General features: G+C 38.0%; 3 protein-coding genes across 3 annotated transcripts; 2 read left to right on the top strand and 1 right to left on the bottom strand.

The window, feature by feature from the left end:
* Positions 1-992: 992 nt before the first annotated feature.
* Positions 993-3,584, bottom strand: LOC110706875 (late embryogenesis abundant protein D-29-like). The gene is made up of 2 exons (XM_021884853.1): positions 2,937-3,584; positions 993-2,383 (listed from the first exon to the last, which is right to left on the bottom strand). Exons 1-2 carry the CDS (start codon positions 3,235-3,237, stop codon positions 1,191-1,193), a joined length of 1,494 nt encoding a protein of 497 aa, XP_021740545.1. The 5' UTR covers positions 3,238-3,584; the 3' UTR covers positions 993-1,190.
* Positions 3,585-17,012: 13,428 nt separating this feature from the next.
* On the top strand, positions 17,013-18,927 carry LOC110706724. The gene is made up of 2 exons (XM_021884682.1): positions 17,013-17,409; positions 18,507-18,927. Exons 1-2 carry the CDS (start codon positions 17,163-17,165, stop codon positions 18,809-18,811), a joined length of 552 nt encoding a protein of 183 aa, XP_021740374.1. The 5' UTR covers positions 17,013-17,162; the 3' UTR covers positions 18,812-18,927.
* A 573-nt stretch (positions 18,928-19,500) lies between these two features.
* On the top strand, positions 19,501-21,371 carry LOC110706723. Its single transcript, XM_021884680.1, has 2 exons — positions 19,501-20,044; positions 20,509-21,371. The coding sequence occupies exons 1-2, from the start codon at positions 19,777-19,779 to the stop codon at positions 21,045-21,047; spliced, it is 807 nt and encodes a 268-aa protein (XP_021740372.1). The 5' UTR covers positions 19,501-19,776; the 3' UTR covers positions 21,048-21,371.
* The last annotated feature ends 2,711 nt before the right edge of the window (positions 21,372-24,082 follow it).

Below are 24,082 nucleotides of genomic sequence, written 5' to 3'. Positions count from 1 at the left end.
AGATCTCTTGAGCACTTGAATTTAGAGTTGGATCAGACAGTGCAATTAAAGCTAGCAGAAGCTACAAGGTTTCTTCTAAGCTTTACTGAGGCCATATATCAGATTTGGAGTTACGGGAATGCTGTAATTTTTAGAAATGCTAATAGGATCAGAGTGATATCAGTGTTTTGAAGGATACTATCTTCCATGTTGCTTGCAGATGTTCTTAAGCTGATGGATGTAGATTACTTTTGCAAACAGCAAGGCTGTCTGCTATTAGCTGCCTTTGCTGATGTTGTTTTGAGCTAGGCCTTTTGCTGTAACTTTGGTTACACTTTGGTAATAAAATCTCTTATTATTTTCCAAAAAAAAAAGCTAGAATTTTCCAACCAAATACAATCAACATAAGCTAGAATTCTAAGTTCCTTTCACCAAAGTAAAAACACATCAAGTGTAGTATCAAAGGCCAGGACTAGAGGAATATTATGCAGAAGCTTCGGAACCTCATGGGATCGTTCCACTGTCTCTCCGGTGGTTCTTTGGAGTCGAGCTGAGCTTGATCCTTTTTTTTGCAGTTTCCATATATTTTCCAGGCTTGTGGGCTTGTAGCTTAACCAATGTAGTAGAATTGAAGTTGTAGCTTTGTAAAGCAATACTAGTTAGCTTGCTAATTCCAAATAGGACCATCTATTTTATACCTGATCATTAATTAATAATTTTTTTTTTTTTATCAGATATTCACATTAATACTACAAGTATTTATAATATTCGAAATCAATATCATTTAGATATTTTTCTCACATATACACGCATCAAGTAGTAATTACTAATTGTCATATATGTATATGTTTTTATCGTAAGTACCTGTGTAAACCTAACAAAAAAAATTCTTTACAAGAATTTCATTGAACATGTAATATTACGTATAATATTAGTCTCCAAAACAAAATACAGTATAGAGTACATGATAAATTGACAACCATGACAAATTGACAATGAAGAAATCTACTAGCTTAGTATGTTAACTTTATCAAATTACTTTACCAAATTGCTGCATAATCCTTACATATCATAACAATTAAGGGAAGAACAATTTCATAATAAACTAACGTTTATATTTTGTAAAGAGAATCAAAAGATCTCCAAAAAAACCATCACTAACCAATTAGAAAGATTACTATAACACAAGCAACAAATTAAACGCTAAGCAATCAAAGCTCCTCACCACGGCCTTGCGACATCGTATCCTGGCCCTCACCCTTGGCGCCATCCAAACTATCAGTAGCTTTCTTTTTGGCACTATCATACCCTTCCTTGGCCTTCTCCTTGGCCCAATTTAAGTTTCCTTCCGCCTCGGCCTCCTTGAACTTCGCCTCCTCGGGTATCTTAGTCCCCCATTTATTTGCCGTCTCCTCCGCATCTTGTTCTGTTTGGGACAATGTTTCCTTTGCTTGCTCAACCTTTTGGGCTATATTATCCTTGGCCTCCTTAGCCTTTTGGGCTGCTACTTCTGCTTCTCGTTGAGCCTTGTTTTTAACTTTCTTTGAGGCATATTCTACATCATCTTGGATTGTTTCCTTTGCATCTTGAGCCTTCTCGATGGTTGCGTCTTTCATTGAAGCGGCCTTATTAGCCGCCTCACTAACAGTTTCATAGGCTTTTTCCTTGGCTTGTCGAGTTGTTTCACTTGCCTTATTTGATACCTCTTCAGCGTTGTCTCGGGCCTTCTCTGTGGCAGAGTCCTTGTACGATGATGCCTTGTTAGCGGCTTCTTTGGATTTCTCAAGAGTAGCATCTTTGACATTTGAAGCCTTCTTAGCAGCATCACTAGCTGTTTTATATGCTTTGTCCTTTGCTTGCCTAGCCGTTTCACTTGCCTTATTCGAGGCCTCTTTAGCATTGTCTCGAACTTTGTTTCCCACTTCTTTAGCCTTATCAGTGGCAGAGTCCTTGAACGATGAAGCCTTGTTAGCAGCCTCATTAGCTTGCTCATATCCTTTATCCCTTGCTTCTTTGGACTTCTCAAGTGTAGCATCTTTAACATTTGAAGCCTTCTTCCCTGCCTCATTAGCAGTTTCATATGCTTTGTCCTTCGCTTGTTGAGTTGTTTCACTAGTTTTCTTCGACGCCTCTTCAGCATTGTCTCGGACCTTGTTTCCCACTTCTTTGGCCTTCTCAGTGGCGGAGTCCTTTACTGATGAAGCCTTGTTAGCGGCCTCGTTAGCACGTTCATATCCTTTATCCCTAGCTTCTTTGGACTTCTCAAGAGTAGCATCTTTGACATTTGAGGCCTTATTGGCTGCTTCATTTGCAGCTTCATGTGTCTTACCCTTTGCTTGTTTACACTTCTCCTTTGTTTCGCCGGATGCTTCCTTGGCAGCATCAGACATATGTTCTCCAGTATCTGCACGCCCAAGAGACATACATCAATACTATATATATGGTCTGCATCATGCTAATTATTTGATCACATACAGTGTACTGTAAGAAAATCTTCCATATATACAACCATATTTTCTTCTAACTTAACTAATCGAGACATAATATATTCTACTCTAAAGATAGTACTATTTCCCCCAAAATATATAAACAAAAGTAAACTTGATCTCATGGTAACTTATTTTTCTCATGGTAACTAATATTTACGCGGATTGTTATAATTTATAAAGCAATCTCACAAGACAAACAACATAAATCAAATCGAAATTTCAAACTATTTTAAATTTATTATAGTCATGATATAACTATGAATCCAAAGTCCAAACTATTGATCTCAAACCCCTGTATCAACGCACATGTATAATCCAACTACTAGCATGAATCAAACAATCAAAATTTTAAGACAGTGTTAAACCATATAATTTTACTGTTCTACATATATATTTTATAAAGACCCTCCTCACGAAGAAAACTCCACGCCGGTACAATTACTAGTACAACTAAGTATATATACGTACCCGTAACGACTTGGTCGATATTATCTTTATTGGTTGTGTCCGTATTCTTCAAGCCGAGGCCCTTTTGAATTTTTTCCTTAGCCCATTCAGTCCAAGGGGCAGCCTCTTCAGAGACCTCATACTCTGCTTGATCCATACCATCTTTTGCTGCTTTTGGATTCCCTTCTATCTTATCCACCGCCGCGGTTTTCCCTCCATACGCTACGCTAGAGTTGCTATCGACTATCACCACTGTCGCCGCCGCCACCACCACCAGTAGGACTACTTTTACCACCGCTTTTGACCACTTAAAATCCGCCATATTTCTCCCGTAAAATATAGAAATGGTTGGAATAATGGAGTATGTTTGTTTTTGTAGTGTTTAAATTAACTGTAAGAGACTGTTGTTTAAGTACATAAAATGTTTAAGGCAGTTGATGGGGGTACAAATAATGATATGTACGTATTTTAGAAGGGGTTAACGTGTTCATGGGATGGACACATGTCCTCTTATCAAGCGAAGTTGTGGTGTCTTCGTGTCACTGTGAATATGTGACATATTTTTGCCGCTTTTTTTTAAACAATTTTTTTTTCCTAATATATTTCAGCTTAGATTTGCTTCTATTTATATTTTCACAATATTAATATTTTTTAAATAATTTATATTTAATAATAATTAAAGACATAATCGAAATATTAATTGATAAATGCATAATGAAAATTATAAATAACATGTACGTAGTATAAACTATACAAGAGATCATCTTAATTAAAATCAAGAGTGAATTCGTTTATATTTTTCGTAGTATGTCGTAGCTCTTAGTATAAACTATACAAGAGACTATCTTAATTAAAATCAAGAGTAAATTCGTTTAGATCTTTCGTAGTATGTTGTATCTCTTAGTATAAACTATATAAGAGACCATCTTAATTAAAATTAAGAGTAAATTCTTTTATATCTTTCGTAGTATGTTGTAGCTCTTACTGTTATGGTTAAGTAAAAAAAAGCACCTAATTAATTTATAATTTTAGTGTATGATCTGAAGAAGTCATAGCTTATCAACTAAACTTGAAAGTTATATTGAAATATTGCCATATTGGTGACAAAAACTAGCAGACCAAAACAATAAATCTCGTCCAATAATATTCTGGATTGGGCAAAGTGCACTGATTAACCTACTGTAGAAGGAAGTGTGGCCAATGAAACACGTATTACGTATAGTATATCATAGCAGCAGTTTAGGTGTAAGGGATAATCTAACATGTGACATGTCTGTAAAGTTTTTAGCATTCATAACTTCATTCTGCAAACCCACCTTACAATCTTACATTACTAAATAAAATATGAACCAATTGACAAAGTGAACTTCATCTTTATCTCTTAGGAAATTAGGATGCACGTAATTATAAGTTTCGATGAAATCATGTGAATAGAATTAGTGGCGAATATATATATTCAGGAATTCCAACATAAATACACACCTTAAAACTAAATACATTGTAGATTTGATTAACAATTGCCTTAAAAAAAACTTCATCTGAAGCAATACAATCTGTGAATTCGCACTGATTCGGCTTGAAATCTCCAGTGATGCGTAGTCGTTTGAGTGAAAATACTCATGTGGTCCTCCCGATTCTTGTTGAGATTAAGAAACCCTAGATCTTCAATTCTCGCCATACAAACATAAAAAGAAAATAAACTCAAGAGAAAAATCATCATCTCAAGGATGAGATCTATTTATTGAAAACAATTAAAAGGTTTTTGGGGCTTACCACTGGTAAGAACATCAGTAGAAGCCCCTACAAAGATTCACAACTGAGACCAAGAGGAAAGAGATGGTAGAGATGGAGAGAAAAGGGATAAGAGGGAATGGAAACCTTTAAAAAAAATTGAAAAAATCTAGCAATGGAGGCTAGGAAAACCCTCCCAAGGGAGAAAACCTAGAGATAACTAAAAAAACCCTCCCAGGTAGGCCTGATCACTAAGCCTGAGCAGGAAAATCCGAAAATCCGATCCGTAAGATCCGTTTTTTAGGATATCCGATCCGATTTTTTTCGGATCGGATGTCGGATACCGGATACCAACTCGGATAGTAAATTTTCAGATTTCGGATATCCGATAAAATCAGATATTGGATATCCGATATCCGTATCCGTATCCGATTTGATATCCGAAAATTAAGCTAGGCTTGGCTTTTTGGGCCTAAAATAGTAAAATCTAAAATGTGTAAACTGTAAACCCTAAACCCTCAATCCCTCATACTCATTTTCTCTGTCTCTCGCGCGCTGCTGCACTCTCTCTCTCTCTTAGTCTCTCTGCCTGACTCGGTGACTCCTCCTTCTCTGCTTCTCTCAACTCTCATTCTCTCTCGTCGGCAGCCGCCCTCTCTCTCTGTGACCGTCTCTCACGCGCCGCTGCCCTCTTTACCTCCTTTATAATATCCGAAAATTCAGTCATACTCATTCTCTCTGTCTCTCGCGCGCCGCTGCCCCCCCTCTCTCTCTGCCTGACTCCTCTCTCATTCCCTCTCGCCGGCCGCCGCACTGCTTGACTGCTTCCAACTAACGCTCGCTCAGGTAAAACTCCATCTATCTTTACAAATTTCACAACTTCTACTGAAATCAGGGTTTTCTTGAATAGTTGAATGCTATTTGAAATTCTGAATTAGTGAATCACCCATTGATTAATTTGTGTATATCTATTGTGTATATCTATTGTCTTGCTCTCCAGGTTTCTAATGCTTCATGATTCATAAAAGATGCATTGCATATCTCTGTCACTATCTACAAATTATTTCCCAGTAATACAGAACTAATTATGAGTTACTGTTATTAATATGCAACATTCATTATAATGCACAGGCTTATTATTATTTCATATTCCAGTTTTTATCTAGTTTGGTTAATATGCATCTGTTCATGTAGCGGTGTAATTGACTAGAGGTATATGTTTAGGGTAAAATTACCCATGACAAATGGACCAATCCGGACCTGCCACGTGTCCACCACATGGGCCAATCAGCGTCCGCCACTTGTCACCCTAAGAGGTCCAACATGGACTAATCAGGTCACATCATGCGGCCCATTATTCGCCAACCTGGAAAACGGCCATCGCAGGCCCAATTCCCGAGGCAAGCCCAATCAGTCCTAGGTTTTCCCAGAAAACCTAGTATTAGGCACGTACTTCGAGGCTATATACACATGTCATTAGCCTCCATAAACAGGGGGAACACTCTCACCTAGAGAAGTCTAAACACATTGATCACTCCTCACCTAGAGGAACCAGATCTCCCACCTTTACTTTCGGCATTTATTACTCCTCAAACAAGTACTAACTTGACCGTCGGAGGCGGAGCTCCCACCACAAGGTGTCTCCGTTTGTTTTGCAGGTACAAGCGTCCGGTTCCAGTCTCGGAATTGTAACTCTCCCGCAGGACATCAGAAAACCCCGAAACATTTGGCGCCGTCTGTGGGGAGAGTACTTCTGAGATGGCATCCACGTCTATACCGACTCCTGAAGAGAGGCGTCCCCTAGACGACCCTCAAGTTCAGTCGGACCATGATACTGAGGAAGAATTTGAAGTTGAAGCTCACACAGCTTCAGACGGGACCCTAAGGGCCCGGCGCACCCGTCCTACCGAAAGGAGGGAACGAGAGGCTGGTCCCAGTCGGCCAGCCGGCCCACCGCCCGAGACTCAGCAGGCGGCCGAAGGATCTGCTCCTATTACTAGGAATGAACTCATGACCCTCATGAGTAGTTTCAAGGGGGAGATCCAAGACTTGATCAACCAAAGGGCGCTTGTTCCTGCAAAGGAACAGTCGGCCAGATCAAACAACTCCCAGTTGAAGTTACATGCGCCTCGCATGAAACTACTGGGTACAACCGGCAATATACCAGCCTCCGTGCATCCGGCCAGGCGGCCAACTACTGCAGGCGTCATACGGCCGAATGCAAAGAGTCAGACGGTCAAGCTTCTCCACCTAAGAGCTCGACGCACCCGTCCCATCGAAAGGAAGGAACAGGGAGACTGCCTGGCTGAATCTAGTAAACCAGTCGGCCCGCCGCCTAATCATCAACAGGCGGCCGAGGGATCTGCCCCTATCACCAGGAATGAACTCATGACCCTCATGAGTAGTTTCAAGGGGGAGATCCAAGACTTGATCAACCAAAGGGCGCTTGTTCCTGCAAAGGAACAGTCGGCCAAATCAAACCACTCCCAGTTGAAGTTACATACGCCTAGCACGACACTCAATGGGTACATCCGGCAAAATATCAACCTCCCATCATTCGGCCCGACAACCAAGTACTACAAGCGTCGTACGGTCGGATGCCAAGATTCGTATGGATAAGCTTGTAAGCTATTATTAATTTTATTATCAAATCATTATTATGATATTGATTTTAAAATAAAAAAAATCATTATTATCAAATCATTATCATACGGCCACATGCGCCTAACTTACTGATTTTGTATGGCAAAGCTCCACCTAAGAGCCTTAGGTGGCAACCTACTACAAAGTTAATCTTAGCATTTGATATTATCAAGTGGCATAAGTAGTATCATAACTACCAGCCCACATCGCTATATACATAGCCGGCTCCCATGATGCTTGTCACGAACAGCTTCCTCGGTCGGTTGTTCTACATGTCTAGGAAGCCTGCTGTTTTTCCTTCGATAAAGGCCCGACTGTGAGTGCAGTAGTGGCATGCCAACATCGAGCCTTTGAGCTTTTAGGCGGCAACCATAAGAGCAGCCCTCATTCTCGCATAAACAGCCGGCTCTATATGATGTTTTATCAAGGTACAGTCGCAAGGTTTTTGCTCAAAATATAATGCCAAGTATACTTGATACAAATGAGTTTGGTTCCAGCTTGTTCTTCCAAAAGCAAACAGCCAAAATACCCGCACATATAAAAATCTCTCGGCCTGCCGAGAGGAGTAGCGTTTGGCTCGTAGTAATATAATTGGCCATGAGAGTGAATGCTTTAACTTGTTCATGTGCTAGTCTCTTATTGTGAAAGCTGGGCATTGGCGTCTCGCCCAAGGAAGCAGGCGGCCAGATGACAGCCGGCCTAGTCCTAGCCACGAAGCATGACAAATCAGCTAGCCATGCTAATGTAGGCGACACCTAAACAACCAGCCCAATCCGAGCCACCAAACAGCCGGATTGATCACTTCAAAAACAAGCAACTCAAAAGGCCGAGACGAATGAGTTCGTGTGTATGTAAAAAATAGGCAGCTAGGCAGCTGTATTTATGTATGGGAAGCATTGAAACCGGCTGTTTAGCCATCAAGTAAATCCAACAAACCACTTGTCTTTCATGAAAGCAGGCGGCATCCACAGCGAACGCATCAAGCAATGCGTGAGGTGATATGGTCTTCATGTTTTGTAATGAGGGCCGAGTCTTGAATCACTTTGGTCTAAATAATGCCCAACATGATCAAAACATAATTAAAACAAGCGGCAAGCTGATCATACGGCATCATGTAGCCGAATAAAATTTTGAAAGTTAGCTCCATTGAGAAGAGCAACTCGGCGTCCTTACCAAAGCACCATGTAAGCTCAAAATGAGTGCCTTTTGAAAATTCATAGTATCATGGGTAAACATCAAGAATCAAACGACACATTGCTATTGTTTGTAAAGAAACAACCACCATGTGTATGCACGCAACAGCAAGTCCCTTGTATGTCTATAGACAGCCAGCCTAGTCCTAGCAACACAGCAAGGAGGCGGCTCTAAAACACATCCGGCTTGGCTGAGTTCAGATGGTCGAAGCATTCGAGAGCAGGCGGCATCTAGGTTTCGTAGCTCAAGCTAGCAGGGGGCACTTGCAACCAAAGAAGCTAGCCATAGTAAAACATGCGGCACATGAAACACAATTATCGTGCTAAGTTCAAATATCATGCTGAGATTTGACGTTGATGTTGGGTACGAGTACATGCCAAGTAGATGCTAAGCTATCCATTCGTCCAACCAAATGTGTATCCATGTGTTTGAAGAGCCGCATGAAGTGATCATCCAAGCCAAATTTATGAGCCCAAGAGTATATAACTTGCTAAGTTAGGGAATCCTCGTTGCTCTTATTTCAGCCGGCATTCAGTGCTCAGACCCTTGTTAATGAAAACAGGCGGCCACAAGTGCTCTTCAAGACTCAAGCCCAGTCCCAGCTAGACTCACCTTAAACAACCGGCACTTGGTTGAAAGGGCATGAGCAAAAGTGGGTCTTCATACTTTTTAAATAGGGGCCGAGTCTTATGATCATTTTTGTCTAAATAATGCCAAGCACGTAAATAGCATGCAACCGGCACCATGCGCTAGTCACCTAGCTTCAGCCGACATGTCCACTTCGATAGCACCTTCATTGGTCCTCACAAATAGGCTAGCAGGCGGCATCTCAAACTCCAACCGGCACATCACGGCAGAACCAGCCGGCCTTTGAAATCATTGACAAAGTACAAGGTGGAGCATGGGCACCTATGATTAAAGCATCCGGCAGTAGCACAAGCAAGGGGCGAAAGCCGTATGTTTGATAGACTCCTTGCTGAGTGGAAAACTGAAGATGAATTAGAAACACAAGCGGCATAATAAGCCACCTGTGAATATGCAAGCTATATACAAGTGGCTCGGCAATCGACATCATACAACAGGCGGCATGCCAATTGATTATTGAAAACACCCCCTCGTATCTTGGTGCTATGAGAGAGCCAGCTCTCTTTGAACAACCAACAAAGGAGACCGGCACCATGCTTGGCCGGATGTGAAGCTTGAGCAGGCGGCATGTAAAGCGTCGTAGCTCAAGCAGCCGGCCTCAAAACCCAAAGAGTAGTCGATTGCTTGTTCATTGCAAGCATGTGTGGAGCTTGACGCCTTGCATATCGTATAAAACCTGCCGCATGATTGTTCAGGAAGTCTCATCTTATGTGTGAGTTGTCACCATAAGCACATTATTATGATTGCAAGTAAAAAAAATAAAAATAAAATAAAAATAAAAATTTGCCTAAGGTTAGTAAAACCGGCTGTTTAGGCGGCACCCTATTGAAGACCGTCTCCCTTCTGTTTAGGCGACACCTTACTGAAGACCGTCCTCCACTTATTTGTGTGACAATCTATCAAGCAAGAGAGGCGGCATGAATAGTAGTCGGCCCCCTATACGACGAAGTCTCGAAGCTATGAAAGCAGTCGACCCTCATTAATTTCACTAAGGGGCTAAAGACCGGCAGAAAATGTGTGGGCCGAACAGCAAGGTCGCAAACCACATTAAAACAATTGTTCCCATTCGAAGAAAGTAGTCACCAATCCTCCATGGAAGGGAGCTAAGTGATCTATCTACTCTAACACTTGAAATTATTTCAATACTTGATACTCATTCAGAGGAGCATGTCGCCTGTACCTTTACAGTCGGCTACTCTCCATTGAGTATTTTACTCTATCTTCAGAGGGGCATGTCGTCTGTACCTTTACAGTCGGCTACTCTCCATTGAGTATTTTACTCTATCTTCAGAGGGGCATGTCGTCTGTACCTTTACAGTCGGCTACTCTCCATTGAGTATTTTACTCTATCTTCAGAGGGGCATGTCGTCTGTACCTTTACAGTCGGCTACTCTCCATTGAATATTTTACTCTTATCACCATAGGGGCATGCCGTCTGGACATATAGTCGGCTACTCTCCATAGAAGAGGGCCGACTGGTTCCAAATACACAGCCACCCCCCCTTATACTTAGCTAAAAAAGATTAGGGCCTGGCCGACCCTGTGCCTAAACAGGCGGCTACCCTCCTCTTACTTAGCACCTACGTTCACCAAGAACTAACCAAGGCCACAAGCCGAATGATCAGTCCAGGCGCCAAGCCAACTGATCCAATCTTTAAACTAATACGACCTGTCCCAACATCATAGCAGGCGTCCGGCGGCATCCCTCCGGATGAAATTCGTCGCAGAGAGCAGCTCCCTTTTGGGTGGAACATTGCTCTATAAACTAATTACACGGCACCTATACGACTGTCCTCAAGGGAAACCACGTAGCCGTTTTTGAGACAAGGATAACTCTATCACTAACCAAACCAGTGGTAGCAGTTGACATCTGAGTCAAGATGACCGCCTGTATTACTTGGGATAAATGCAGGGGGTACCTCTTGAGTTAATAGCCAACAAACATTGGCGAATCAAGGGGTCTAGCCGGCCTTCGCCGCCTGGTACCTCTACTTCTCAAGCAAGAGTGACGGCGACTGGGTAACACCAACGTTAACTCATAGTCACTCCCTCAAACGTGGTATGGAACCTAAAAGGTTTGAGTAGACCGCCTGTTTTTTGGCAAACAGGGGCACTCAAACCCCTATTCCTACTAGGTAACCACTCCTTGGGTTAATAGCCAACAAACATTGGCGAATCAAGGGGATCAGCCGGCCTCCGCCGCCTGGTACCTCTACTACTCAAGCTAGAGTGTGACGGAGACTAAGTAACTCCTATGTTAACTTATAGTCACTCCCTCAAACTTAGTATGGAGCCTAAAAAGTATGAGTCGCCCGCCTGTTTTTAGCAAACAGGGGCTCTCAACCACTACTCCTGCTAGGTTAACAACCTTTGAGTTAATAGCCAAGCAAAACTTGGCGAATCAAGGGGACTATCCGGCCCCCGCCGCCTGGTTTCCCTACCACTCAAACAAAATAGGCAGTGATTGACTAACCGCAAGGTTAACCAGTCGCCCTCCTTAGTACGGAACCTAAAAGGTATGAGGAGTCCGCCTGTTTTTTAGTAAACAGAGGTACTCGACCACTATTCTTACTAGGTTGGCTGTACTTAAAAGCTGTCGTCTGTAACCCAACAGGCGTAGCTACTTTGGTTGGACGTCCTGTCTGACGCCTGCTTCTATGCAGCCACCAAAGCAGACGACCAGCCATCCCCCAACGAAATAAACTAAGTACCAAACTTAGTATATTGAATCAAAAGAGGTCAATGGCTGAATAATGCTAAACGCTTACCCCTTATGCAATAGTTGACAGTCCACCTGATCAGGGGCTATCTGCATAGTGGGGCAAAGAATCGACATCTGTCTAGTTCGGCGGCAATCATTATTATGATTGATTAACTTTGAAAATGTCATACCGCCCAAGGTATCAAAATTTTCTAAGTTAATCAAGTCCATCTCCCATTAGAACTAGACAAGATGCCGACCTAGCAAAGCTTCGAGGGTCTAACTTTCAAAAGGAGCAATCCCTCTTGGAAAGAGAAATAACTCCTTCCGAGGGGCAAATGTTTAGGGTAAAATTACCCATGACAAATGGACCAATCCGGACCTGCCACGTGTCCACCACATGGGCCAATCAGCGTCCGCCACTTGTCACCCTAAGAGGTCCAACATGGACTAATCAGGTCACATCATGCGGCCCATTATTCGCCAACCTGGAAAACGACCATCGCAGGCCCAATTCCCGAGGCAAGCACGTACTTCGAGGCTATATAAACATGTCATTAGCCTCCATAAACAGGGGGAACACTCTCACCTAGAGAAGTCTAAACACATTGATCACTCCTCACCTAGAGGAACCAGATCTCCCACCTTTACTTTCCGCATTTATTACTCCTCAAACAAGTACTAACTTGACCGTCGGAGGCGGAGCTCCCACCACAAGGAGTCTCCGTTTGTTTTGCAGGTACAGGCGTCCGGTTCCAGTCTCGGAATTGTAACTCTCCCGCAGGACATCAGAAAACCCCGAAACAGTATACATACAGCTTCTAAAAATACGACCTGAGAAGTAGTATAATAAAGTTTTACTAGTTTTTGTTAAAAATGAGTAAATTTGTTGTCATAATTTTTTAGAAAATTTGATCTATTTTGTACTAATATAGACATGTAGATTTAATTTGAAGTGGTAAGTTCTTTTTTATGAATGTTCATTTATATTTTAGTACAAGGTCATTCACATGTTAATAGATGATTTATATAAATGCTCTTTCACATATTAACAATAGTTGTCATATATGGTCTTTCACATATTAACATACTCTTATAGTGACAGATTTATGGCGGATATGACAGGGGAAAGTGCTACCCCCTCAAGTGATGATCCATTGACATCCACGGCAAATGCTTCACCACCAAAGCCACAAGATGTTCCACCTGATTCAGAGGCCCAAATTCCAACCAAGAGAGCGCTTGATGATCTTGGAGCTCCAAAAAAAGGTAAGAAGAAAAGATCTTGGGTTTGGGATCACTTTGTGTCATTCACAAGAGGGCTAAATGTAACTATTGTGAAACTAATGTTTGTGGTGACTCAAAGAGTGGTACAAGTGTTATGAAAAATCATATTACAAGGTGCAAAGAATACCCTCCTAACATTGATAAATCACAAAGACTTCTTTCTTTTCAAAGTGAACAAACTGAACAAGTTAAGGGAGATGGTAGTGTGGATGACAATATGTCGGAGACATTTGTAAATGGGAGAAAAGGTAGATTAGATCTTTGGAAATTTAAGCAAGATGAATGTAGAAAAGCATTTGCAAAGATGGTCATAATAGATGAGAAACCTTTTAGATGTTGTGAGCATGAGGGTTTTCGCTATTTCATGTCATTTGCACAACCCAACTTTGTTTTCCTCTCTCGTTTTACCGTGGCAAGAGATTGTTATCGTATATATGTAGAGGAAAAAAAGAAGCTAAAAAGTTACTTTTCCAAGTCTTCTTCTCGCATTTGTCTTACTACCGATACTTGGACATCATGTCAAAACTTGAGTTACATGTGTTTGACTGCTCATTTCATAGATGATAATTGGATATTGCACAAAAAAATCTTAAATTTTTGTCTAATTAGCGGTCATTCTGGTGAGGCTATTGGTAAAAGGATAGAAAAATGCTTGCTTGAGTAAGGCATTAGTAGAGTCATGACTATAACAGTGGACAATGCTAGTTCAAATGATGTAGGTATTCAATACATAAGAAGACGACTTCAAAGATGGAAAGATGGGGCTGTATTGGGGGGGGGGGGAATTTGTGCATATGCGTTGTGCATCTCATATTCTCAATTTGACTGTGAGGGAGGGTTTGAAAGAAAATGACGAGTCAATAAAAAGAATAAGAAATGGGGTAAGGTTTGTTAGATCTTCTTCTGGAAGATTGCAGAAGTTTAAGAATTGTGTCAATCAAGAGCAAATTGAGTCTAAACGTCATCTTTGCTTAGATGTTGAAACTAGGTGGAACTCAACTTACATGATGTTGGAATATGCTTCTATTTTTCGTAAGGATTTTGATTTGCTTGAAACTTCTGATGGTGGTAAATTTAATGAAGAATTGACAAAGTCTAATGGTGTTCCAACTGATGATGATTGGGATCGTGTTGCTTCTTTGCTCCCTTTTTTAAAGATATTTTATGATGCTACTTTAAGACTTTCTGGGTCCTTGTATGTTACTTCTAATGTGTATTTGCAAGAACTTGTTACCATTGGAAAGATGATAAAGAGAAAGTGTGAAAGTAGTGATCTTGGTGAAAGATTAATGGCCCATGGAATGAAAAGAAAACATGATAAGTATTGGGAAAATGTGAATAATATCAATTTGATGTTGTATGTTGTTGTTGTACTTGATCCTAGGCGAAAGATGCAATATGTGAAGTGGGCTATTGATGATCAATATGATTTGGATAAGGGTAAAGAGTTGTATGATAAGATTAGGGATGCGTTGAATTCTTTGTATGAACATTATGCCTCTCAACAAACACAAAGTGGGTCAAGTCCATCCAATATGGTTGATTTGACTACAAGAGACATGGAAAGCTTTGAGGATTGGCATGACATGAATGAATTTGAATTTGAGAGGGATATAGGAAGTCAAAGTAATTTTGAGAAAAAGAGTGATTTGGATAAGTATCTAAATGATGAAAGAGAACCTAACACTATTGGAAAGAGCTTTGATGCCTTAGATTGGTGGAAGAATCGTGGGGAAAGATACCCTATTGTAGCTCTTATGGAGAAAGATGTGTTAGCTATTCTTGTATCCACTGTAGCGTTTGAATCTGCATTTAGTACGGGTGGACGAGTACTTGATCCATTTCGCAGCTCACTTTCATCAAATATGGTAGAAGCTTTGATATGTGCTCAAGATTGGTTGCGAAATACTCGTGGCCCTTTAGTAGTTGAAGAAAATCTTGAAGATATTGAGAGAATTGAAGAAGGTATAACATTTTATTAGTTATTATGTTTTTTTAATTAATTTGCATAATTTAGTTTTAACTTCTAACTAATTTTTTATTCTATATTCTTTTTAAAAATTGTTGTGTAGAGTTATCACCACTTATTGAGCAACCTTCAAGTGGCGTTGTTGATGATTACATGTAACAAGTTGAAGATGAGCTTGAAGATTGGAGATTGGAGCTTGAAATACATAAGATGAAGTTGTAATTTTTTTATTTTGTTTTTTGTGGTGTAATTTACTAATTTGGAGTTTGTGGACTTAGTGGCTTGGAGCTTTGTAGAGATTATTTTATGTGTGTTTAATATATTTTTGTGTGTTTAATATTTGGTTAATTGGTTTAGTGGTTTTGGCCCTACTGCTTTGCTTTTTGCTTGTTACCTGTCTTACAGTACTGCTGCTGCTTTGATGTTGTTTGCCTGGGATTATAAGGCTGACCTACTGCTGCTTGGTTGCTCCCTGTTTGCTGCCTGCCCTTCATTGCTGCTTCTTGCTACTATACTGCTAGGCTGACAGGTTGCCGCCTTTGGTGCTGTTGGTGCCTGCTTTAAAGAGAGATCCTGCTGCTACCTCCTCTGTATGTTGCTGCCTAGTCGCTTGTTGCTGTTCCATGTTCGTTGGTGATGTTGCTTCCTTGTTGGGCTTATGTTTTGTTGTTGCTGCTTGCTTGCTACATTTGTTGCTGCCCATGTGCTGCTACTAAAAGTTGCTGCTTTGCAAGCTGCTGGTTAGTAGGTTCGCTGCTGCATTTCTGGTCTTCCATCTAGTGGTGTCTAACAGCTGAAGCTACTCCTTCTGTTGCCTGTGTTTGGAGCTCTCCTGACTTGTTGCTGCTGCCTCTCAGTTAGTAATTTGATGTCGATATTAATAAAAATATTTTTTGAAGGAATGTCAATATTAATAATTTTTTTTTTGAAGGGATGTCGATATTAATAATTTAATATATGAATGAAACAGTTTATTATAATAAATGGAAAAAATAATATTTAAAAAAATAGGTTTTTAAAATTTCGGATAACGAATAATTGAAGTATCCGATCCGAAAAATTTCGGATATCGGATATCCGAAACCTTTCGGATCGGATACGGATATCAAATTTGCAAATTTTCGGATTCGGATATCCGATCCGAGATCGGATATCTGATCCGTGATCAGGCCTAAAGAAAACTTAGAGAGAACCAAATTCGTAAACAATGAAATTATTCAATCTTATTTCTTACGAAAATAGAATTCTGAGTCAAATCTAGTAACGACCAAAATTATAGTTCAATTATTTTCTTAAAACGTTTTTTTTATCCATTAATATTACACACAACATTTTATCTGAACAAAGCGAATTTTGTAAATATATGATTAAATATATTAATTTGTTCAGAATTTCACACAGGTCAACCTAACTTAGTGTACTTGTAAGTTAATATTTCTTTGGAATAGAAGGGAATGGTAAAAATACAAAAAAAATTGTATACATCCGAGGTACAATAATACTAATTATTACTGTACATTGAGATAACTTTTATTGAATTTAGAGTAACTTTTATCAATATGCAGTATAAATAACTTTTATTTATATGAGAGTAACTTATATATACGGGGTAACTTTCATTCATTATCTAATAACTTTTAATCATTTTTTTATTTTTAACAAAAACTTTTAATCATTTTAAGGTAACTTTATAACGGATGTACAATAAAAGTACATCTTTTTTTTTTAAATATTTGTAGTAAGCAAATCCGCACCCAAATTTGTAAAAATTGATCTCGTAAGTCGTAACCTTGTCTTAACACTAGATAAAGTATTACCCAGTAAAGTATTTTCAATTCTCATAGGATTATATTAGAATTCGAAAAGTGTCCAATTCTATTTAACACGTCTACATGTTGCACAATAGCATTATTACGGACTTGGGAGTATGTACATGCATCAGTGCATCACCATTCACCACATACAATCCAAAACCGCTTACAAATGCAACATTAATGTTAATACTTAATAATACACGTTAATTAGTGGTCAGAATAATTGTACTAGTCGTTTGTTCTCTTATTATCCGGGGAAAAAAATGACGGGGTCTCGGTGGTCGACTAAGGTGGTGCAAGTGCTATTAATACTAGCGGCGGTGGCCGTGGTGGCGGTGAGATGCAACTCCACGTTAGTAAAGGCGGCGACGGGCAATATGAAGAAATCAGATCACGGTGAAGCAACGAAGAAGAGTTGGGCTCAGGTTGGCGAGGTGGTCACTGAGGAATGGGCCAAGGAGACCATTCAAGGTGGCATGGGGTTGAAGGACGCATTTCGTTGTGCTGGTGGTAATGCTTTATTACAAATTATACTTCGTTTAATATTCTTTCGGTCTTAAATCTCTTGCTTCATTTCACTTTTTAGTGTCAAACAAGTTTAAATTTTACTTTGTTACAAGATTTATTCTCAAAATATAAACTTCCCACGGTATATAATTTTTTTGAGATAAATGTCGAACTAAAACATTAATTAAAGGATAAAGCGTCTAAAAGTACATAGGAAAAATAATCTCCATAAAATAGTAGCCTGGTTAATCCATTACACTTGTTCTTAAAGGCTATTAAATAGTTAATGGGGGTAATTTTTGTTCTTCAATTCTTATAATCCTATAAGTAAAAAAGGGTAGTCTATAATCTTCGAGCAGTGAAAAAAATTTAGTGGATGTTATGTGCTTGTGTACTTGTGTACCTATTTTGTGTTCATTGGTAAATTCTTTCCCTTGAATTTATAATCTTGAGCGACTTATTATTAGACCTAATTAACCTTGATTTTTAACTTATGAAAGCCTAATAAGTCCGGATTAATTAGCCATGAGGTTTACTTTTAGGGTATTATGTTTAAGCCCAGTAGAATATCTAATGTGACATTTTAGGCCATTTCTGTTCACCTTATTCTCAATTCTTTTAAAACAAGTTCAAAAGGGGTTGACGTACAATTGCAAATTAGATAAGCTCATATAAGTTTACATGGTTTTAAGGTTTATGCAATTTCAATTTATATTTGAAAAGTAAGCTTTAATAAGTTCAGATTAATACTTAAAAAGCTAGATAGAATGCACCTTTAGTAACCTCTACGGACTAATAGCGAATTCGAAGCTGAAATGTGTCGGAGTAATTTTTAATACGAGTAATAAAAGTGCAGAATGGGTATGTAGTACTTTTAACTTATGGAGATACTCAAATACTAGTATTAGAGAAAAGACATAGTACTACACTTAATTGTGATGCTTATATCTACTTTTAGTCTTTTAGACCTTTGAGAAGTTAAGTAGCATACTAGCACGATATGCATATATATATATATATATGTAACATGGCACAGCAGCAGTAATATATATGAAACTTATCATCCACTTTGTATGAATTGTTACTTATTGTGCTGGCAGATGCAGTAGATTATACAGCCAAAACTGCGAAGGAAGCAAAATCAGAGGCATGCGAAACAGCTAATAAAGTTTCTAACAACGTGAAAGAGAAGACAAATGTAGTTGCTGATGAAGTAGTCAACGAGGCCTTACATGTTAAGGATGCCTTTGTTAAGAAGCCCCAAGAAGCAAAAACGGAGAAAGGATATGGAAGCTTCAAAGAAAGGAGTGATGTTGCCAAGAAGAAGGCGAGTGAGAGTTTGTGTACGGCAATGGAGAAGGTCCGGGGGATGCTGTCTTGGCGGCATCACGATGCGGAGCTATAATGGTGTATAATGGTGTAAATTTCATATGCGTGCGCATTGGCGGACTTGGCCTTATGCCTGGTGGGTCAAATGACTCACCAGGGCCCAAAATATTTTTTAAGTTTTTTAAAAAAAAATAAAAAAATAAATTATTTTCTAAGTTTTTTTTTTTAAAAAAAAATACTAACTTTGAACCTTTTGTTAATGTTGTTGGGTTTTTGATGAAATGTGAACCTAATGCTTGTACAAATTTTAATCTTGTCAATTATTAGTTTGTTAATTATTAGAGAGCTAAGCTTGTCATGTTGTCAATTATTAGCTTGTTAATTATTAGTTTGTTAATTTTAGTCTTGTCAATTTTAAGCTTGTTAATTATTAGTTAGTACTGTAATCTTGTCAATTTTCTATTTGGATGATCTTTGTAAATAATTTTTCTTGGGAATTTTGGTAAATTTTTTCTTTTTACATATTTGGTTATCAATTGTGACTCACCAGTCGGAAATTCCTAGGTCCGCCACTATGCGTGCGATTCAAATATTAAATAATTTATGTGTATTTTTTGTTTGATTTTTGACAAATTATATAATATTCAAAATTTGTCCCCTCGAGTTATATTTTTTGGCTCCACTACGGTTGAGAAGACACTCTCTAATGTCTTTTATGTGAAAACATAATTAATGTCCAATTTTTTTTAAAGCCAGATGATCACAACGAAAAATATCCAATTTTTGTAAAAAAAAAGTAAAGAAAAGTCGATCGTACCCAAACTACGACGACGTCGTAAAGTTGCCACGTGCTCAAACCCTTCAACTCGTTACACCATACTATTACATCTGTTATTTGATTTATTTATTTCTATCCAGCAGCTGCATTATCATCAATTTCTTTAGGTTCTAACACCACTTCCAACAAAACTTGGTCACACTTACAACAAAGAAAGAATAATTGTATATATATTCACAACTCTTTATTTTTCCGGGACAAAAATGGCGGCATCTCGGTGGTCTGCACTAGAGGTACAGGTACTCGTACTAGTGGTGGCGGCGGTGGTGGCAGTGACGAGGGTGAATTGTAATGGTACAATAGCGAGCGCGGCGGTGCAAGAGATGATTGATGATCCAGGATCAGCTTCGAAGAGTTGGGGTCGAGTTGCCAAGGAGGCCACCGATTGGGGGAAGGATATGATTGTGCAGGGCCTCCGGTTGAATCGCTCGGGTTGTAGGGTTGGCGGCGATGCTCCTCAGGCGCCACAAGGTATTGCTAATTACACTATCGTGTACTACCTTCGTTTTCTTATGTTCTTTACTTTTTGTCTTTTTACACTTGCAGTCATTAATGTCTCCAATCATGTGTAAATTTAATTAAATAAAAGATATACTTTAAATTTTTATCCATTCAAAAAAAAAAAAAAATAGCAATTTTTATTACTTTCATTGGTTTTTATTTACTTCATTACATCAAATTAACTTTGCATTGTACACTATTCAATTTATTTTATTTTCTTTAGTCATCTTTGTTTACTTAATAATAGTCAGGTGAGATTTTGTTAGAATCGAAATGAGAGAGGGTTGGTGAAGTTGTGTCACCTTGCCATCCAATTGACACTTTTGTAGGCTATTTATAGTTATATAGCAAATAAAAATAGAAATTAAAAATAAATCATACTTAAAAATTGATTGATAACTGTATGCTAAATAATCGATCTCTTGGGCATACAGATGATGGAGAGCTAAGGTCCAACATTCCTAGAGAAGCAACCTTAAGGGCATATGAAACTGCCGAAGAAGCCTCCATTAGAGCAAAGCGCAATTGCCAACATTCAATGAAATCATGTGAAATTGCTAATGATGTTCCGGTTGAGAGGGCTCCTCCTGTGACAGAATTCGCCGCTGTTGAGACATCTAAACATGCCAAGCTATGGGGGGATAAGATGGGCGAGACAATTCGACGTATAAAGGATAAAGCTAAATCTGCAGTTAACAGGGCTTTGTTAATGAAAAATTCAGTTTTTGGCAAGTTAGAAGGCCAAGAACAAGAAGTAAAGGGTAAGATAACCAAAGAGAATTTTAAGGAAGACTTGGAGGTGGTTAAAGAAATGGGCAAACATCAAGAAGAAATGGCTGCCCAAAAAGCCGAGGAGGAAAAGTGGACGGTGAGCCAAAATAATGCTCGAAATGCTAAGGAAACGACGGGTAACAATAGGAGGAAGAAGGTGATCAATGAACGGAAGGTGATCGAAGATTCGAATGAGCTTTAATTTATATGATCTTGGATGGAATTTGTGAAGGAAAAGGCTAAGGAAGGGCATGATGTTACTATAAAGGAGGGACTGTGGTAAGAGTTAAATTTGCATTGTGTTAAGGAGGGTCTTGGGGATGTCTACGATGAGAACGAATTGTAGTTTTTATCTTATTATTGTTTATCGATCGTTAGAATATGTTTTTGGGACGTAGTTAAGTGGTTAGATGATATAGAATATGTTTTTGGGACATAGTTAAGTGCTTAGATGATATAGATGTAATAAGTAATTAGAAATTTTGTGATGGCATGAGAGCAAGAAACTACAAATTAGTTGTTTATGAATATTGTAAAAATTTTGAAATTATTAAGCTTACCATTCTGATAAACTAAAGTAGCTATTTGACTATAATTTTGACTTGCTTTAATTAATACGTAGTATAATTAATACCTCCTAAGTAGCTATTTGACTATCTATCAGTTTTCATTACAAAAATTAACTATTAAATACTCGTTTATATATTTGATTAACTATCTGAATACGTACTTAAATTGCAATATTTTTTGACTAATATATTAGCTAAATATTTGAGGTATTGCATTGGTGCTCAAATTTTGAAGTACCAAATGTGTCCTTACCTTACTCTCTACTCTTTTAATACAAAATTATATTCTTGTCAATATTAATGTACTTTGAGTGGTCATAACTCATACACAATGTTAGTTTTAGAGTTTTTAATTTTTACACATGCATCACATACATACAAGTAAGACTAGATTAATTACTATTTTCTCCATTCTTTTTTATTTTACCTATTAAGACAATTTATTATTGAAATAGAGAAAACTTGACCGAGTATTCATCAATATATACAAGGAAAATTATATTCATGTCATTGTTAAATGTGTCTCATATTCTCACTATGCGATCTTAAAATTAACTTTTGATACATAGTTTAAGCTCAGGTTGCTCGAACTTTAAAACATATATATTGAATGCACATTTGTGAAAAGAATCAAATAAGACAAAGTTAATAAAGTAAGAAAGAATGTTGGGGGTTTTCTCTTCCCTCATAGCTTACACTCTCTTTCCTCTTTCCTAAAATTGTGCATTTATATTTTATAGTATGAAGTAAATTGGAACATCGTTACATAAAGAACAAAGGTAGTATGGTAGTCCCTTCGATTTTTTTTTTTTTTTTTTAAAGCATTACTTAAATTTACAAAGAGTTTTAAGAGATTTTATTTGTTTTAATATTATATTGTACATGTGGGTAAATGAATGATTAATTTATTTTAATAAAAGTACTACATGGAGCTTGTGGACCTTGAAAGAGATAATTTGTAAGTCACTGTTCAGTTCACCTTAAAAAATAATATTCCGTATTCAATAAAAATAATTTCAGTTCAATAAAAATAAGTTAATTTTAGTAAAAATCAATAACTCTAGAAGAAATATAATAGAGAACCAGTAAAAATAATTTTAATTCAGTAAAAATAAGGTGAAGTGATCAGGGAAATAATAAATGATATTGTAAATAGTTAAAATGGGGTTTTAGGGAAAATAGATATATAAAATGGTATAACGTTATCAAATATAGAAGTGATGCATTTTTAAAAAATTAAAACATTAAAAAGTAACAAAGGATGCATTAAAAAAAAAAACAGTTGGGAGTAATTTTTATATTTAACGAAGAGCTTAGATAATATAATGTAAACGAAAAAATTGTGTAGAACGGACTCACGGTGAGTTCGTCAACATAACGGATGGCGGTGATTTCGAAGACGGCGGAAAACATAATTTTTCCAATGACTTCCAGCGAATCTACGTCGGCTTCAGGCAATTGATCTGTAATTAAACTTAGCGGGGGGGGGGGAGATTTGATCTGCAATTAGCGGGGGGAATATTTGATCTGCAATTAAACACACAAAATTGGAGTAAATTTCATGTAAAAATAGAAGAAAATAGATGAAATAGGAGGGAATTGAGAGAAAAGTAGGGAAACTGTGAAGGAAGAGAGAGAAAGGGAGGAGAATGAGAGACGCAAGAGCATTGGAGTAGGAGACGATCGAAAACGAGAGTAGTCATACCAGTGTTCATAGCTTGTTTACTAAATTTGCAGATATTAGATTAATGAGGTTAGATATTATATTATTTATGTCAGATACTAGATTATTTATGTCATATATTAGATAACTATTGTTAGATATTAAATTACTAATGTTAGATTATTAATATCAGATATTAGATTATTAATGTCAGGGTCAAATATTAGATTATTATTAATGTCAGATATTAGATTATTAATGTCTGATATTAGATTATTATTGTAAGATATATTAGACTCGTGGTGAGTTCGGTGTCACGCAAAAGCTTCTCTAATCTAATGTACAAGAACAAATTAATAAGATTGATTAATATACGAATTACCTAACTCTTCCTTATTCACAACACTAGAAATATTTTGATAAATTTGTTCGTTTTTACTTACTTTAATCGTCTCTTAAAAAGCGTGCCACTATATTGCAGATAAAAGAAATAAGAGAAAGTATATGTTAGGGCGGAGCCAATAAGGCAGGTAATAGGTAATTCCTCCTCGACCCAATGTCACATCCCAATGACTTTGTATTTTCTAATCCATCTCCAATAGAAAGTGACACATCACTTAGTAACACAGAGAAATTCTCTGCTTCTAATAACTTGAGTCATGAATGACTCTAATAACACGCGTTGGTATTAAATTGTACTTTAGATGGTATGATCATTATTCCAAAATACTTCTTTAGTAGTTACCTATAAATGAAATTTGTTTTATTGGTATCGATATAATTCTTTGTTGGTATTTATATGATATAATTTATTACCAACGTATGTTACTAGAGTCATTTATGACTTAAATTATCAGAGACAGAGAAATTCTCGTAACACAAATGTGTTCCACGCTATCATCATACTCAAAAAGGTTGGATCTATCCGAGCATTATAGGAACCGTAAAGGTCAATCTTCGACAAGATGGTGCTTGATGTACCCTTCATGGTTCTTGTGGTGACTG

Source organism: Chenopodium quinoa, unplaced genomic scaffold (assembly GCF_001683475.1).
Source record: "Chenopodium quinoa cultivar QQ74 unplaced genomic scaffold, ASM168347v1, whole genome shotgun sequence".
Classification (NCBI taxonomy): Eukaryota; Viridiplantae; Streptophyta; class Magnoliopsida; order Caryophyllales; family Amaranthaceae; genus Chenopodium; species Chenopodium quinoa.
This window is presented reverse-complemented; position numbering and strand designations above follow the sequence as displayed.

Coding starts and splice junctions, on each gene's coding strand:
- LOC110706875 (XM_021884853.1), bottom strand. CDS start 3,237: ATGGCGGATTTTAAGTGGTCAAAAGCGGTGGTAAAAGTAGTCCTACTG. Junction 2,384..2,936: donor TATCGACCAAGTCGTTACGG/GTACGTATATAT, acceptor TTGGGCGTGCAG/ATACTGGAGAACATATGTCT.
- LOC110706724 (XM_021884682.1), top strand. CDS start 17,163: ATGACGGGGTCTCGGTGGTCGACTAAGGTGGTGCAAGTGCTATTAATA. Junction 17,410..18,506: donor CGCATTTCGTTGTGCTGGTG/GTAATGCTTTAT, acceptor TTGTGCTGGCAG/ATGCAGTAGATTATACAGCC.
- LOC110706723 (XM_021884680.1), top strand. CDS start 19,777: ATGGCGGCATCTCGGTGGTCTGCACTAGAGGTACAGGTACTCGTACTA. Junction 20,045..20,508: donor TGCTCCTCAGGCGCCACAAG/GTATTGCTAATT, acceptor TTGGGCATACAG/ATGATGGAGAGCTAAGGTCC.